We start from the raw sequence: 17,576 nt of genomic DNA on the forward strand, positions 1-17,576 counted from the left end.
TGTATACCAAGTTTCAAAAAGCAACGAAAATGAAAAATACTTGCCGAAGAAGGAGATGTAAAATAAATTTTCTAAACTTTCTTTTTTTTTTTTGCAATCTTGACGCGTTCATGAAGTAATCTTGAACACGATTAGCAATAAACACACTACTACACCACGGATTACTGAAGCGCAATTGCTGTTTAGAGAAAAGCTTTAGGCCAATTTAATTTGCAGCACTGAGTACACAATCAGTTTTCTTTTTACATAACCACTCTCGGCTGATGTGCCATCTTCGGGCTACGGTGCAGGCTTGTAAGCGTGAATTACGTATGCGAACCGTCGGTTAGGGATGACGCCATCGGCTATTTCTTGGGCTTGGTTAGAAAGGAACTGTGCAGTGAATTTATGCAGCTCCTTCTTTTCCTCTTCATTCAGAAGTGGGTAGATTGGATTAAAGGAAACGATGCGATCTGAAACGTAAGATTTCAAAAACAACGTCAGATGCGAAAAACAGGAACAGGTCATAATGGAAAATCTAGCGTAGCTCTATGAGATCTAAAGGTGAGAAGAAACCCGTGAAGTACCCTGGTTCCTTGCACGTACGTGTATCGCATGCTTTTGCATTGCGGTAGTGGTGCTACAGCTGAATGAGTAATAAGCATTATTATTTATATGCGAACAGGCTTTTTACTATGTAACTTTAATTTTTTGCAAATTAATTTAAAGGGCTCTGACGTATTTTTCAATATTGTAAATACGCACTCACCCAGTCTGTTTACATGCTATTATGAGAGCATAATATAACGACTATTGCTAAATATATACGTCCCTACGCGGCAGAAAACGCAGCTCCACGATGGAGATTTGGCTTGTTCTTATCTCCCTTTTAACTTTTGCAGCCAATTTCCTCAACCTTCTTTTTTCACCTGAGCAGCTAACAGTGCAAAAACTCTCATTCAGCAGTCCTTCGCCGGGCAAGAAAATTGGCCGATGCCTCGCTCTATAGCTGCCCTCGCAAGAGTGTTTTCCTGGGGGCGTAACTACGCCCAGGATAAAAAAGAAAAAAGAAGACCTTTGGAGCGCATTGGATCCAATACGAAAAATTCGTCGTGGGAAGCGAGTACGGAACGTTATAGCTGTACATTGCGCGTAGTCGTCTCGGTCAATTTCCGCCTGTGCGCGAAAGCTTTCGTACGCCCTAAATACTCAGTTTAACTACGCTAAAGCCCTTCCATTCTTATGTCTCATGAACGTCAGGCAGCCGATACGGAATGCGACCACACAGTAGTAGAAGCCAGATGAATCACTTATGCCGAGACTGACAGCAGCTGCCTCGCAAGGAAGATAAGAAAATGACAAAAAAAAAAAAGTCATTACGAATGGTAGCATGTTCACGTTAATGACAGCTCAACTTGGTGCCGGCCGACAAAGATGCTCCTAGCTCTCACTATGCTAGCATTCTCGAGCATTGCAAGAACCAATGGTAAGTTTGCAATTCTGATAACCTACGCTTCCATGAAGCGCAACATAAATTTTTGTTTAATCTCCAGGATATTCAAAATTCAATGGTTAGAATTGAATGCAGTACCTATAGCGTACAGCCATAACATTTTGAGCGTGAACGCGGAAAAGTGTTCCGCGCTGTAGTACAATAGGCGCAGCCTAGCGAGCGCTGAAAGTGAGTTCGTGTGCGTGATACGCGTAGCAAAGGCTGTTTGTGAGCGGATGCACTCCCTGCCATCAATACAGTCTGTTGCCTCGCCTAGCCGAGCATTCTGTGGCGTTAGCTATCTAAAACACAAGGCGATAACAGCTCTCAAAAGGCGCACGCACATGAGTGCTAAATTACGAATGTGCAGAGACAAGAAATCTGATATCTGCTTCCCAACTCTCAAGTTTCCGTGCTTTTGTTCAGAGCGCAGCTCTGATGTGTCCGTTCGTCGGTTGCGCAGCATCGCCGTCAGCGTTGATGATGTAACCGAGCGAAAGAGAGTGTAGAGGACGGGAGAAAGAAGAGCCACGAGTTCTACTCGCGCCTTTGTTGCATTGCGCATTGCGCATTGCGTTGCAGGAGGCAGTGGGAGCTGTCAGTGAGTACATCCGCTCATCTAAAACCCTTGGTCGAGCATATCTCGCATGCGAATCCGCCGCCAGCGCACGCCAGGTTGTGCTGATTGTGGAGCGCGGCACGCTTTGTTGTGTTGACGCTCATAAAATGTATGATGGCTGGTTGGTTTGTGGGGTTTAAAGTCCCAAAGCGACTCAGGCTATGAGTTACGCCGTAGTGGTGGGCTTGAGAATTTTCGCTCACCTGAGGCTTTTTAATAAACTCTGACATCGTACTACACACGGGCGCCTTGCTTTTCGCTTCCATTGAAAAGTGGCCCCACCGTAGCCGCGATTCGATCCCGCATCCTTGGACGGAACAATCGAGCGCACTAACAACTGCTGACTGCACCTTTCCGAAAACGTGATTCTTTTCACCTTTTAATTTTTCTACAGTTAAATAATTTTAGCCCCTTATAGCGAGACGTAAGGTGCCTGCTCTCTTGTATAAACTCTCCTGCGAGTCATTTTACGAACCAGGACTGGGGAACAATTATTTTTCCAGCAGCCTTTTAATATTAGATGTGATAATTCGGGTTGCAGTTTCACTTGCACAGCACTATTCCATCTTTTGGGCGCACAATGCGGCGTTAGTTAACGTTATACAGTTCTTCCTTCAGTTCAGTTCAGGCGTTCAGTCGTGTCCGACTCTTCGTGACCCTATGGACCATGTCACGCCACGCTTTCCGGTCTCTCACTATCTTCTTAACATCACATAGCTTCATCTGCAATGCCTCGAGAATGCCATCTAACCATCGCGTTCGCTGCCTACCCCTTCTCCGGCGACCCTCAACCTTTCCCAACATCAAATCTTTCTCCAGCGACTCCTCTCTTCTCATCAGATGACCAAAGTAGCTGAGCTTTAACTTTAGAATTTGACCCTCCAATGAGCAGTCAGGGTTTATGGTCGACAATATCGACTGATTTGATTTTCTGGCAGTCCAAGGAACTCTTAAGAGTCTTCGCCAGCACCACAATTCAAACGCGTCAATTCTTCGGCGGTCAGCCTTTTTCACAGTCCAACTCTCGCATCCATACATCACAACTGGAAAGACCATAGCACGGGTTATACGGATCTTGGTTGGCAGACTAATGTCTCTGCTCTTTACTAGGCGGTCAAGGCTAACCATTGCTCTCTTTCCCAGAAGCAGGCGTCTCCTAATTTCATGGCTGCAGTCTCCTTCCGAGGTAATCTTGGCGCCCAAGAACAGAAAATCTGTCACAGCTTCCACTTCTTGTCCATTGATGCTCCAGGACTTGATAGGGCAAGACGCCATGATCTTCGTCTTTTTAATGTTCAGTTTAAGCCCAAACTTCTCACTCTCTTCTTGTACGCGCATCAGAAGTCTCTTGAGTTCCACTTCACTTTCTGCCATTAAAGTGGTATCATCCGCATATCTAAGGTTGTTGATACGTTTTCCAGCAATCTTCACTCCAGCTGAAGACTCGTCCAGACCGGCCTTCCTCATGATGTACTCTGCATATAGGTTAAATAGGCAGGGCGACAGTATGCAGCCTTGCCTCACCCCTTTCTCAATCGGAAACCAATCAGTAAGACCATGCCCAGTTCTGACTGTGGCCTCTTGCCCTTCATACAGGTTGCTGAGGAGACAGATGAGGTGAATTGGAACTCCCATCTCTCGGAGAGCTTGCCACAATCTGCTGTGATCTACGCAGTCAAACGCTTTCGCATAATCAATAAAGCAGAAGTAAATGGGTTTCTGGAACTCTCTTGCTTTTTCCATGATCCAGCGAAGGTTGGCAATTTGGTCTCTAGTTCCTCTGCCCTTGCGAAACCCAGCTTGCACGTCCGGAAGCTCCCGATCCACATACTGCTGCAGCCTACCTTGCAGGATTTTTAACATCACCTTGCTAGCATGCGAAATAAGCGCGATCGTGCGGTAGTTGGAACAATCTTTGGCACTGCCTTTCTTTGGAATGGGGATGTAAACTGACCTCCTCCAATCCTGTGGCCACTGCAGGGTTGTCCAAATCTTTTGACATAATGTATGCAGTGTGTTAACAGCGTCGTGGTTGAGGTTTTGAAGCAACTCAGCTGGAATACCATCAATTCCGCTTGCTTTGTTCTTAGCAAGGCTGGCTAAGGCCCATTCAACTTCACTCTTCAGGATGCCCGACTCGAGATCAGTAATCACAACCGTCCTATGTTGAGATTGCACATCCGGGTCCTTCTTGTACAGTTCTTCTGTGTATTCCTGCCACCTCTTCTTTATCTCTGAGGCTTCAGTGAGGTCCTTGCCTCGTTTGTCCTTTATCACGCCCAGCTTAGCACAGAAGCTTCCTTTGATATCTTTGATTGTCTTATACAGAGCTCTTGTGTTTCTTAATTGGCTGTTGTCCTCAACTGCTTGACACTGTATGTTCAGGAAGGCATTCTTATCTCTCCTTGCTATTTTCTGAAAATCCGCATTGAGAACCTTGTATCTTTCTCTTTCCCCCATACCTTTTGCCATCCTCCTTTCCTCAGCTATTTGCAAAGCCTCTTCAGATAACCAGTTTGCTTTTTTGCATTTCTTTTGCTTTGGAACTACCTTAGTAGCAACTTCTTGTATTATATCACGAACATCAGTCCACATCTCTTCGGGCTCTTTGTCTTCTAGATCTAATTCTTGAAATCGATTCCTCACTTCCACAGCATATTCTAATGGAATCTGATCCAGATCATACCTGAAAGGCCTTCTAGTTTTCTGTGTTTTCCTCAATCGAAGCTTAATTTTGGCAACAAGAAGCTGATGATCGGTGCCACAATCGGCCCCAGGCCTTGTTTTTACTGCTTGTATAGCGCTTCTCCATCTCTGCCGGCAAATAATATAATCGATCTGATTCCTGTACAGACCGTCCGGTGAAATCCATGTGTACAGGCGCCTCTTGTGCTGTTGAAAATGAGTATTCGCTATGGTCTTCCTTAGTTCACGTTAAATGTTGTGGCGTCAGTCATGTTCGCTGCTGTGCCACGAATGTGTTTGAGAGGCTTAAATGAGTTCTGCCCGATAATTATGAAAGCATATATTACTTTCTCTTATTTGATACGCCTTTTTGGGCATTCGCATTCAATCATGATGTACAACAAGGGAAGGTCAGCCATACAATATATTAAGAAAAATATGCATACAAGGAAAAGGACTGTGGTGATCTGGTAGCGACGCGGCAAAAAAAAAACAACAACAAAAAAAAAAACCGTATTAACAACAGTAAGTAGTTATCTTCGTGAAACAATCTTTTGCCGCGAAATATCCAGCATTACTTGTGTCGCCCAAAAAAAATCGACAAAAAGAGCTCATTACTAGCTTCTACCAACTTGTTTTACGCAATGTATGAGCCATTGCGTATGGCTCATACAATGAGCCAATGAGCCAATGTATGAGCCATGAAAGGCTTTCGCCTTGTAAAGCTACGTTGTTTAGTCGACTGCATGAGAAATGCTGTGGTATGAAGTTGCAAACAGTTCGTATGTGCTGAAAGCTTAATGTTTTTTTATATAAAAAAAAAAAAACATTTGCGCTAACCATTCCTTCTTGTTACATGCTCTTGACTTACTTTTGGCATTAATGCTCTGCTTTTAGATAATACGTGGCACCTGACTCACATACCGCGGGTTCGGTCTAGAACAAGCCGAGGGCGCAGTCAGCATGCATACACTGCGCGCCCGCGCTTCCGCGTCGAAGGAAGCAAGAGCACTAGTTATATGCAGAAATGTTTATTCCACAGATAGCTAGCTATTTCAAAAACACTGCACTAACCATCAGTCCTCAGTACAAACCGATAGACCATCCGCAGCACCCTTTCCTTTTCCTTTTATTATTCCTCTAAGAATATGACGAAAAAAAAAATGTAAAAGAAAGAGAGAGGGAGCCCGGACCAGCAAAGCTTTGCCAGGCTTAATCCAATTTAAGATAAAAGAAAAGGAGCTAAATGCCCAAAATAAAAAAAAAATAAATAATTTAGATGAAAAAAAAAAACAGACATAAAAATGTAAAAAATGTACATTAAAGATACAAAAGGAAACAAAGATCACAACTGCCTAGTTACAATAGATAGATATATGAAATGGAAAAAGGATAAAGAAAGAGAGAAAAAGCGAAAGAAATGCACAAAAAGATAAAGAAGTCCAGGAAAGAAGGAAGCAGAGAAGAAAATGTCCGTGGGTAGCCAGAAACTCCAAAAGAAGAGAGAACAGAAATATAAAAATTGTGCATTAAGGATTAGCCAATTCGAAAAAAAATGTAACTTTAAAGTGAATATGCGAAACACACTGCAGCCTAGAAAAAATAAATATATGTATATAAAGCGGTTACCAAAGTCTGCAATAAAATGAGAAAAAATAGTATTGAAAAACGTCGCGAATACGAGACTAATGGAGGCACGAAGAAACACAAAACATCCCGCATAAAATCCTTGACAGCTTGAGAAGACGTCCATTACTATGAAATTATAGAATAAAATTCTGTCCGAATCGGTTGGGAGAAAGCTGTACATTACGTACACACACAAAAAAAGAAAAAAAAACTGAATTCTGAAAATATAATATACCGGTCTATGGAAAATAATTAGGGTAACATGAAAATGGAAAATGCGGATAAATGTTTACATAAAAATTGGCCACAAAGAGGTGAACAGAGAAAAGGAAAAGAAAAGTAATAGTAATTACATTAGTAAATGCCAAATGACACGTTTAAAAGGAAAAGAAAACAGAAAAGAAAAAGACAGAAGAAAAATGTTATACAATACAGCTGATATCAGAAAATAGTCCAATGCTGCATACGAGAGAGAAAGACAGCAGATACGCTGTAAAGGGCATGGCCATTAAGAGCCTGTGTCGATCTCTTGGGCTCAAGCCTTGGTGAAGGAAGGTGCGTGGTGTCGGTATGACTCTGCCACAATAAGGCAAATCCGACAGGCGGGAGTGACTCAGACCTCCAAAACGTATTCATGTATTGCTCAGGCAAGTGAACACAGTGCCTCATAAGAGCATAGCCGTTCGGCATAAGTGGCTGAAAGCTCCCCGCCATAGTGTTGCACCTAAAGGCGAGCATAGCGGGCTTGCCCAAAGCACTCATGCTCAACAAAGGAGCACGGAGCCCTCCCCTGAGCAGAGCGTGGTAGGGGGTCTTCAGGACCCTCCGGCGAGACCCTCGACCCTTCCACAGTCGGGCTCAAGCACAGGATCAACGGGTCTCTGCTGGTGCTGGTGAACAACAGAAGCAGAAAATAGGCTGCAGCAAATATGCCAGCCACGTCGTGGATAATGTCCAGACAGCATGTCAGACGAAGCAAACAGAGAAGTTGCAGAACACATTCTGCTAGGAACCGAAGGATGGATACAGATAAAAATAACAGAAGACAAACAACCTTAGAACAAACACCAAACGTATATATATAAACCGCATTTTCCAACAAAAGAGTTCTTAATTATTCAAATTATAAATGGAAGAACAAAATTGAGGGTGTAATGCAAATTACAAACAAAACTATTAACATAAACAGAGTATTCCTAAGATAGCGAAGAATGTTCAAAAAACCTCAGAAAAAAAAGGGGGGGGGGAGTGGGTGAGGGGGAGAGGTAGAAAATCAGCGTGTATAATTGGGAATAGTGTTGCTTATTTGATGCACCATTTGGATCAGAACTGCACAAGCAGCGGAATTTCTGAGAAGAGAGGGGTAATTACGAGGTGTAATTTCCGACGAACACAGTGTCTTTAAACGAGAAATAAAAGGAGGTGTAATGGAGCAATCTTGGAAATAGTGATGGACGTCTTCACATAATAGCCCACATGAACAAAGAGAAGATGATGATAGGCCAATTTTTTTAAAATAAAAAGGGAATCTACCATGCCCAGTAATTAAAGTTATGAGAGGTTTTCGTGGGGGACAAATGATAGGAATACTGAGAGTATCTGGGATCCAATTGAATAATTCTATGCCTCCATTATTTTCTCGCCAATAAATGCTCCATAAAACAAGTGATGAATGATGTAAACGTGAAAGTACGCCGCGTCGCGACAGAGTAGACGCATGTACCTGGCCGTATCTGGCCGGCACTTCCAGCAGCCAAATCTGCTAATTCATTTCCATAAATACCAGAGTGGCCCCGGATATGAAACAGAAAAAATGAAGCCAAAGAAGACAAACGACAAAGATCTTTCTTAATAGCAATTATTTTTGGATTAAACGAAGTAATTGAAGATAGGGCAGAAAGAAGAGATAGAGAGTCAGTGTAGAAATGAATAGGCATAGAGGGAGGCTGATTAATAGCATATTCAACGGCAGAATGAAACGCTACAAGGTCAGCGGCGTATGCACTAGATGGTGGTTCCAGAGAAAGAGAATGAGCTCGACGCGAGGCTGCCGCGGGAAGCGATGGGGAGGCTGCCATCGGCTCGGACACCAGCAGGTGCGTACGTTTTTCCCTCCGAGCCGCAGCACCAGAAAATTGCGCCGCGGCACCGCGCGCAAAAGGCGAAATCTACTCACGCGTTCGCGGCGGAGCTAAGGGAGCTCGCAGGCCACGCGGCCAACCAACCAAAGGATGAAAGCGCGTGTGACACATGACGAGAGAGGGATGCGCGGAACACATCTTGATGACACAGGTCGCACGTCAATGGCTCAATGCAAGTCGCCATCGGCACTCTGTGGTGACTGAAAAGCGTGCCATACCAGGCCCTCCTGACTAAGCAGCATCAGCGCCGCATAGACGAGCGCCGGACTCCTTTTAGCTGGCCTCGAACAAGCGAACAAGGTGCGCGCGCATTCACAACCAGCGGTCTTCCGGCCGAGGGCGAACTCGGAGGGAAAAACGTACGCACCTGCTGGTGTCCGAGCCGATGGCAGCCTCCCCATCGCTTCCCGTGGCGGCCTCGCGTCGAGCTCATTACGTCACCAGGAGGTGGCCCAATCGGGACGCGAGACCGACGCGGGAAGAATGGAATGGATTTAGTGGCAACAGTTCTCCGAAGAGCTCCCTTCGTGAGGGGGTCAGCGGAATGATTTACGACCCTTCCCTCTCGCAATGACCCCACGGGATGTCTCTAGCTAACAAAACAGCAGCAGCGGCTACGTGGATCGCATCGCTCCATAAACACTCTTCCCACGATGCACAGTTCTTAATCCTTACGCCTTGCGTATATTGTGACTATATATTGCAAACTTCAGTCTAGAAATATTTGCCCATCAATCTTTCGGGAAGTTTGCATTCAGTGCTCGAGTTTGGAAAAGGTTCTCTGCTATTGAGCGAGTTGAAAAGTAACCATGTGCAATGACGCTCAATTCATGAAATAGTGAACAGTGTATGGTTGAATGGACAGTTTGAACAAGTGGCTTCAGAGCAACGTCAATCTTCGCGGTAACTTTCACCATGACTTAGGGCTCAAGTTGACAACGGCTGAACATCGCTAGGTGCACATGGCCCAATTGCTGCATGCCCATAAGGTAAACAAAACAGAACCAGCTAGAAAAAGCAAACAAGGTCCAAGCAAATAATAATTCTCTTCTCGTGCATTCATTCCAGCTTTATTTTCCTGCCACCGCTGAAGCAGGGCATATACATACGTGGCTTGTTATTACTTTCTGCAACAGAAGGAATGTAATAATACTCAATACGCACTTACCAGTTGCTTCGTTTAGACAAGGAATCTTCACTAGGGGCAAGCGTAAGACTTCGCACGCCAGAGGCTTCATATTTGTTTCACCCAGAAGTTTCTGCACGTCCTGCCTCATTGCGCTGAAGTCCGTACTCCGGACTAAGGGAGGTAAACTATCCTGACAAACCTAAAAAAGAAACGCAGTTATGGGTAGAGATTTCACTGCGATGGCGAGAAAAGAAAAATCGGAACAGAGCAATAGAACATATTTGTAACATTTAACACCAGAAAAAATCAAAATTGCTAGCTAAAGCCCATCATTGCGGAAAAAAGAACCCAATTTCTCGCGGCAAGTCTACCGCGTGTTTTTCACCTATACCACGAACATAAAAACATATAACCAAGTAGAACCACTCAATTGAACTCCTGCAGCTTTATGTGAAAAAAACAAAAGAAAAACTTCAGAATAATAAAATCGACGGGGGTTTGTTGAAATAATCTAGGCCAATGCTGATATAAGTAATGCTTCATCCAATGGTCGCGTTCGTCTCATCATTGCTACTGCCAGCAACTGCGTTTTGGAGTAAGAATGGGCTGAATATGGAGGGGCTGTATTGAGAACTGCCCTGCCCCTGTGGCTTACTAGGTAGGACGCTTGGCTGATGATGTCGAGGTCGTGTGTGGGGTCAGGGCAGCTGTGTCCGGGTTTAGATGGAGACGAAACTCAAGGCGCCAGTGTGCTGTACGATGTCAGAGCAAGTTCAAGGGCTCCAGGCAGTCAAAATTACGGTAGCTTACATATAGCGGTAGCTTGGATGTAGAACACCCGCCTTGCGTTTAAGAGAACGGTGGTTAAAATTTTGGTGTCGCGGAATTCTTCATCGAAATAATCATAAAAAAAGAAATCGGCGTGTCCATGCAATTGCATAAACAGATTCCGAGTGCGACCCGATGCCGGTGAACACCTCCGGAAACGCGCTCCTTTCTCAGTGCAGGATGTGGCCGTAGCGATACGTTCAGATATATTATTACTGAATGCGCGACTGTAAAGAGAATATAGGAAAACTATCAAGCCAGACTAAAGATTTAAGAAACACCAAAGCATGAGAGCTTCCAACTCAACAGACTGGAAAGAACTTGCAGAGCTATCAAAGCTAATGGAAAGGTACAAAGTTTCCGACATAAGGAAGTATCAGTTCAGTTCAGTCGTTCAGTGGTGTCCGACTCTTCGTGACTCTATGGACCATATCACGCCACGCTTTCCGGTCTCTCACTATCTTCTTAACATCACATAACTTCATCTGCAGCGCCTCGAGGATGCTTGCAGAAAATCAAGCCTACCCTAAAGAAAGGTGGAAGCTTTAAAACGGAGAAGAGGAAATTAGGGACTCATATTCGATGAATCAAGAAGTTTATGCTGATACCATTACTTGCTGTTAAGACCCACAAGGAGGGAAACCTGTCCCAAATGATCATTAAGAACCGTCCCACATGGCAGAACTGCGTGGCTTCATTTCTTCATAAATAGATGAATTGTCTCCCAGTCGAAGACCCGCTATTAATTAGGAATTCAGATGAGCTGATTGAAGTCTTTCGATGGGCTGCACCTATAAGGTGTTTCTTTGTTGACGCGAAAGATCGGTTTTAAAACATTCCACACCGGATGGCCATGCTCCCTGTTGAAGAAGCGATTGATGCTTATGGTACAGTGAAGTTTCGAAATGAAAGTGGAATGAGCACTGACCGTTTTTTAGGTCTGCTGATGCTATACCTCCGATCCATGTATGTTGAATTTGAAGAAGTGTTCTGGAGGAAAAAGATGGAATTTGCATAGGATCCTCAATTGCTCCTATACTGAGGGATTTATACTTAGCCAAGGGTGGTGACACTTTTTAATCGTATGAAGGAAGCTGGAGTTGCCAAGGCGTTTCGATATGTAGATGATTTTTTTGGTTTGCCTACCGTATGGAGAATACACAGAGAGCAAATTTGAGAGCATTGTGGCACTATTCCCTAATGCACTTACGGGCCTCAAGCTCACGTCTTAACTACCAGAGAATGTACAGATCCAGTTCATGGATATAAGGCTGGTGATTCACGAATATCGCACGTGTTGGTTTTACAGGACACGAGGGGCAAAAGGCCTTCTTTCTTACGACTCATGATTATACAAAGCTGATCTGCTATCTGCTGGTTGCTATCTGGTGTTTTCGGCAGGCATTGATCAAGTCCTGTTCGCACTTGATGGACGAGAGTGTCAACGTACAGATTGAGAGTTTGAATAGAAGTGGATATCCGAAGCGCCTTTTGATATCTGCGGCTGAAAGCTGTTTAAAGAACATGTGACCTCGAGCAAAGAGAGCGAAAAGAGGAGACAGGTTGTAGTTCTGTTCTACGTACATGGCATCTCACATCGTCTTAAGAAGATCGCGAGCCGATTTGATATTATAATCGAGCTATCTGCACCGAACAAGTTAAAGAGTCTGTGCAGGAAGGTGAATAGAGCGAGTGAGCCCAAGGAAGAATGCGGCGTGCTGCATAAAGAGCGCTTCCTCAACTGCCGCGAAGGTGTTGTGTACAAGATTCCTTCCAATGTGGGAAGTCGTATGTGGGGCAGACAGGCCGATGCCTCAATTAAAGGTTAAGGGAGCAGCATTGTCAGCTCCAGGAAACCTGCCTCTCGTTGTGGAAAGGATGACACTCAACAGGACCCAAAGGGTAAGCATTGTGTAGCCAGGTTATTGAAAACCAAGGTGCTGGCTCGGGCAAAAGACGCTTTGAAAAGAGAGATTATTGAAGAATTTAAGATGATTTCAGGTAAAGAAAAGAAATGCGCTCAGCACGAAGGAATCGCTACTGCTTCGTATTGACAATTGGACAAGAAGACAGGCGCTCTATTATTTTTTTCGTGCAGAAATTGCGTTCTCATTTTCCTGAATTTTCTCAGCTTTTTTTTTTTTATTGTACTCTTACATCTTTTTTGTCGTGTTTTCTTCTTCATACCACACGTAATAGCCAGTTGGTTGTGTGCGCATCATCGGTGTGAACGTCTTGCTGTAATTTCGCGCGCGCGTGTGCGTGTGCGTGTGCGTGTGCGTGTGCGTGTGCGTGCGTGTGCGTGCGTGTGCGTGTGTGTTTGTGTGTGTGTGTGTGTGGGTGCGTGTGCGTGACTATGCAGCTCCAGAGATGTCCAGATTCGATGCGTCGACCCGTAGCGATATGGACAAGGTTGTCCAAATAGCCGAGGAGTTCTATACTGACTTATACAGCAGCCAAAATAGTCAGGAAAATAATGAGATTGGCAGTAGTGAAGAGCAATCAGACGTTCCGCACGTAATGAAGCACGAGGTTAAGAAATCTTTAGGAGCTATGAAAAGGGGGAAAACAGTTGGGGAGGCTCAATTAACTACAGATTTCTTGAAGGGCGAGGGGGAAGTTGTGCTATGAAAACTGCCCGCAATATTTACGCAATGCCTACAGATATCCGTGGTACCAGAATCATGGGCGATCGCTAATATTAACAAAATCCATTATAAAGGGGACGCAAAGGACTTGAGCAATAACTGACCAATGAGCGTACTACCCGTTACGTACATTGTGTTTACTGAAGTAATTACTAATAGAATCAGGGAAACCATAGGCTGCATTCAACCAAAATGTCGAGCAGGTGTTCGGAAAGTGTAATCTAGTATATATTATATCCATACTATAAACCAGGTGGTAGAAAAATGCTCAATATATAACAAGCCCCTCGACATAGCTTTCACTGATTGCAAAAACGCATTTGACTCAGTAGAAACCTTGACAGTCATGCAGACATGCGAAATCAGGATGTAGATGAGCCGTATGCAGAAATACTGGAATATATCTTTAATATCTGCCGAGCAACCATACTCTGCACGAATAAAGTAATACAAGTTCCATAAGGAAAGGTGTTAGCCAAGGAGACATGATCTCCTCGGTGCTATTCACAGCTTGCTCAGGGGAATGTTTCATAAAGTTGGATAGGGAGGAGTTAGGGATAAGGGTTTATAGAGAGTACCACAGTAATCTGTGGTTCGCTGATGGCATTGCCTTGCTAAGTAACACAAGAGATGAATGATAAAGCATGATTGATGACCTAGACAGGAAAAGCAGAAAGGTAGGCCTAACATTAACGTTCAGAAGACTAAGGTAAGTTCAAGAGCCTCGGGAAGGAACAGCAGTTTACAGTATGTAGCTAAGCACTGGAATGGGCACTCGCAGATTATGACTATCAGCTGATCGGTATCGCTCAAGAGGAACGTCTATAACATCTGCATCTCACCAGTATTCTCCTATGGGGCTGAAACGTGGAGACTAATGAAAAGGGTTCTACCTCAAGGCCTTCATTAGTGACCGCATGAACCTTGAGTGATGAGGCAGTGGCAGCTAATGCTAGATACTGCGTGAACTATCTATAGCTGCACATGCGAATCAACCACGAGAGCATTATTGCTTACATTGGGCCAGTCACTCAGGTGCTGAGCCCATGGTTGCGAGGTCGAATCCGATTCCACCGAGTCTCCGTTTAGTGCAGGCAAAATGGAAAAAAGTCACGCGTGCGGTCCAACACCAGGACGCAGTAGGAAGCTTACTTAGTTGGGCGAAATTGTTCCAGACCCTTTCTATTCAACGTCTCATAGCTGTTGCGTAGCTTTAGAATGCTACAATTCACACACTAAACTTCGGCAGAATGGCAAAGATTTGTCGAAACTGATAACAAAATGTATGGTACACATGCTTCCAAAATCCAAAGCCATTCTACGACATTCCTTAATATCAGTTAGAACCGCCATTGTGGGGAACACCATTGGGATGACTCAAAGCGTTTGTAACAGTTGATGATTTAGGAATTGAAAGTAAAAACATGGATCGGTTGACTAGCTAGTGCCTGTTGATACCATACGATTCTTGCAGTCCTCAGCGACAACTGGTGCAGGAGCAGTGGCGGCGCCAAAGTGAGTAAAGCAAGTGGCGAAGAATTAAAATAAATTGTTGTGCAGGGTAACGCTGCCAAGTAAATTATATATGTGAAGGTATTTTTCGAGGGGCACAGTAGAAATAGCCTTGTCAGATATCCCTCAAATGCATGCATCATATTGTACTCTGTATGCACCATATTTAGAGGAAGTAACCAGACAACGGGGTTTGCTTCGCAGCCGTATAGTGGAGCGCTTAGAGTACTCTCAAAATTAAAATGGCTCGGATTTTAGGACAAGAGTGCGTCGTACCTTGTACTGATTTAGAACCTATGGGATGCCGGATTTTTAGTGATGCAGGCTCATAGAGATAAGAAACGAACTATATTTCATCATCGGTTTTGGGAAATGTTCACATGCTATCAATGTTTTCTTTCTTATGTATAGCCTAGCTTATCATATTGCTGTTTGAACACCGTAGATATCGAAATTAACAGATGAACACATCCACGGCTGCGTACAGTAGATGAAAAAGCACTAACACTTATATCAAAGGAAGTGATGCGCCTTTATTGCTTAACCGTTATTACCTGGTGTCATGAATTCGTAGTAGCCGATTGCACTCCGTCTACAATTATTACCACATAAAACTCATAAAAAGGTGAAGGTTGCCGTGCTATCAAAAGCCAGCGCTTCCCGGTCATACATATTTTGCGTCGCTGTAACCAAGCTGTTGGCAGGAAAAGGGGGGTGCGAGTCTCGCACACTAGCCATCGTCCAATAAATTTTAATTTCTATTTTGCGATAAATGATGCCGAGAAAATAGCAAGACATTTGCTGGATGAAAAACGTACCTTTTTGGGCATTCACACAGTTTCAAATAACTGCAAAGAATGTATCAAATGCTAAATGTTTCTGACTGGTGGGACACAGATTTCTGACGCTGTATTGGCTCAAACTAAATTTGGTGCCCTCTTTTTAAGTTGGAAACATTAGCTAGCCTAATGCGGAGGTAAGTTTTTCCTTGAATTCATAATTTGAGGCCGAAAAGGATTTACTAGCCTAGAGTTAGAGGTAGCTCCTGCACCCTGTTCGCACGCATTAAAACTTTACAATCCTCACTGTAAACAGCCGTTAACTTCTCTTTACATTCTGGTAGCCCCAGTCAGCTGCGGTGCTTATATATCGCGAGCTTTCGATCGTGTTTGATCTGTACGCTTAACTTCTTTTGCTTGTTGACTACAAAGTTTACAAAAGTAGGCTCTATGCGGTGACCGCTAAAGGAATGAAATTAAATGGTAACCGGCGTGGAAGGAAACACTGAGAACTAAGCTGAGAACTAGAGCATGATATGTGCCAAAACAGACTGCAAAAGCTGTGCTCACTTGTGAAAATATTCTGGATATACCCGAGCAAAGTGTGATACGTTGTCAAGGGACATGCTAGCTTTTTTTTTTTTTTTTTTCATGCATTTCGGAATCTTTACCTTGGCGTACTTCTTCCATCTCTCCGATTCGGCAATCTCCATAATGACGTCGAACACAGGAATTCGGTGCTGGAAGAGGATGAAGCACTCTCCGCTTGGAGCCAGGAGTTTCTCGATGTTCTTCAAAGCACGCGCTCGGTCCTTCACCCAATGTAGCAAATTGAAACAGAAGATGCGCTCGAAGAGACCATGGTCTCTAACGAAGCTATCCACGTCACCGTCTACAATGTCAAGGGTCTGATAAACAATCTTTTTGTGCTGGTGATGGGACTTTGCAAAGCGGATCATATTGGGAGCATTGTCAACCGCAACGATTCTGCGGCAGTGTGCCTGGTAGCGTGAAAGGAGGACGTTGAACGTGAAGTTTCCAGCTCCGCAGGCAATGTCGAGAAACTGAGGCGCCTGCAGAATGTCGCTACTACCGGAGGTGCAGTCAGATGTTTCAGCGAAAGCTTTCTCGAATGCATTAAGAACTTCCAAACTCGACTCTCTATAGGGATCCATGGTGGCGTTGTACACGTCCGGAGACTTTGGCTCGACCATAGCAAGGGTTGCCGAGTCCGCCGATTCTTTAGTCATGATTAAGCAACCAGGAGGAAGTTCTGAAAATAAAATAATATAAAAGGAGGGGAATACATAAGAAATGTAGAGGCTGAACTATCCATGAAAGAAGTTTCACAACTGTAAGCCATCGGAAGGAGTCGCTGTTGCCACTTCGATCTTGGCTCGCTTTCGTGCTGGGTAAGGTTCTCGGCAATGGGTTAGTCTGGATTTTCGCTGTTCGCTGGTCTTGGCAACCTGTATTACACGATTGCGGTCTCTATGTTTGGCTTTATTTACTTCATTATTTATTTATTCTCTCGACACTAAGCTCGCGGACCATCCCGGAGTCACCAAGATGGCGTATGTGTATGGCATGTCTACTTAGAGTAAATGAAGAAGTGGCGTGAAATAAAATAAGTGTGGTTTAACTCTGGTTAGCCCTAGTTGAATTGCAATAGCAACGGCAGAAGCATCGTTTGCCTGCTACATTATTCCCCTATCAAGCCCTATCAGTGTAAGGCGCTGCATTATTGGCGACAGAGCATAAGCGTTCATACGGCTTGGCTAAAGCGGCGCTTTTTTTATGTGGGCTGGTAACCTACGCTATAGCATCATACCCTTAAAGGCGGAGCTTAAGTGTTCTTATATTGCTTTTTTCTTTGCTTTGGCTTGTTTGATCGCTTTTCAGGCTTGGGAAGCACCATATTTCATTTTTTTTACTTTGTTATCTCTAAAATCACAAAGCATAATACCATAGGTTGTCAGTAGGAATAAGCAAAAAGTCCGAAAATACTTGTCCTCTGTCTACCATCAGTTGTATATCAGTAGTAACATTCGCGGTGTGCAAAATGTAGAAAATACGCCAGGGAGAACGCGCAGGAAGGCGTTCCGTAGAATTCACCATTTTGGGTCAGAGAAGCA

The 17,576-nt window shown here is 44.1% G+C and overlaps 1 protein-coding gene across 1 annotated transcript; it reads right to left on the reverse strand.

Annotated features, from left to right (window-relative positions):
* Positions 1-279: 279 nt before the first annotated feature.
* Positions 280-17,030, reverse strand: LOC146185151 (juvenile hormone acid O-methyltransferase-like). The gene is made up of 5 exons (XM_084607761.1): positions 17,007-17,030; positions 16,827-16,910; positions 16,113-16,646; positions 9,714-9,873; positions 280-452 (listed from the first exon to the last, which is right to left on the reverse strand). The coding sequence occupies exons 1-5, from the start codon at positions 17,028-17,030 to the stop codon at positions 280-282; spliced, it is 975 nt and encodes a 324-aa protein (XP_084463887.1).
* Between the last annotated feature and the right edge of the window lie 546 nt (positions 17,031-17,576).

The sequence above is a fragment of the Amblyomma maculatum genome, chromosome 6, assembly GCF_055883805.1.
Source record: "Amblyomma maculatum isolate TAMU_Amacu chromosome 6, ASM5588380v1, whole genome shotgun sequence".
NCBI classification, from domain to species: Eukaryota; Metazoa; Arthropoda; class Arachnida; order Ixodida; family Ixodidae; genus Amblyomma; species Amblyomma maculatum.

What these genes read in the sequence shown, in the direction of transcription:
- LOC146185151 (XM_084607761.1), bottom strand. Translation starts at nt 17,030, where the DNA reads ATGCCATACACATACGCCATCTTG. An exon ending in CATACACATACGCCATCTTG is followed by an intron (nt 16,911 to 17,006) that starts GTGACTCCGGGA and finishes CGTGTAATACAG; the next exon opens with GTTGCCAAGACCAGCGAACA. An exon ending in TTGTCTAAACGAAGCAACTG is followed by an intron (nt 453 to 9,713) that starts GTAAGTGCGTAT and finishes CTTACGTTTCAG; the next exon opens with ATCGCATCGTTTCCTTTAAT.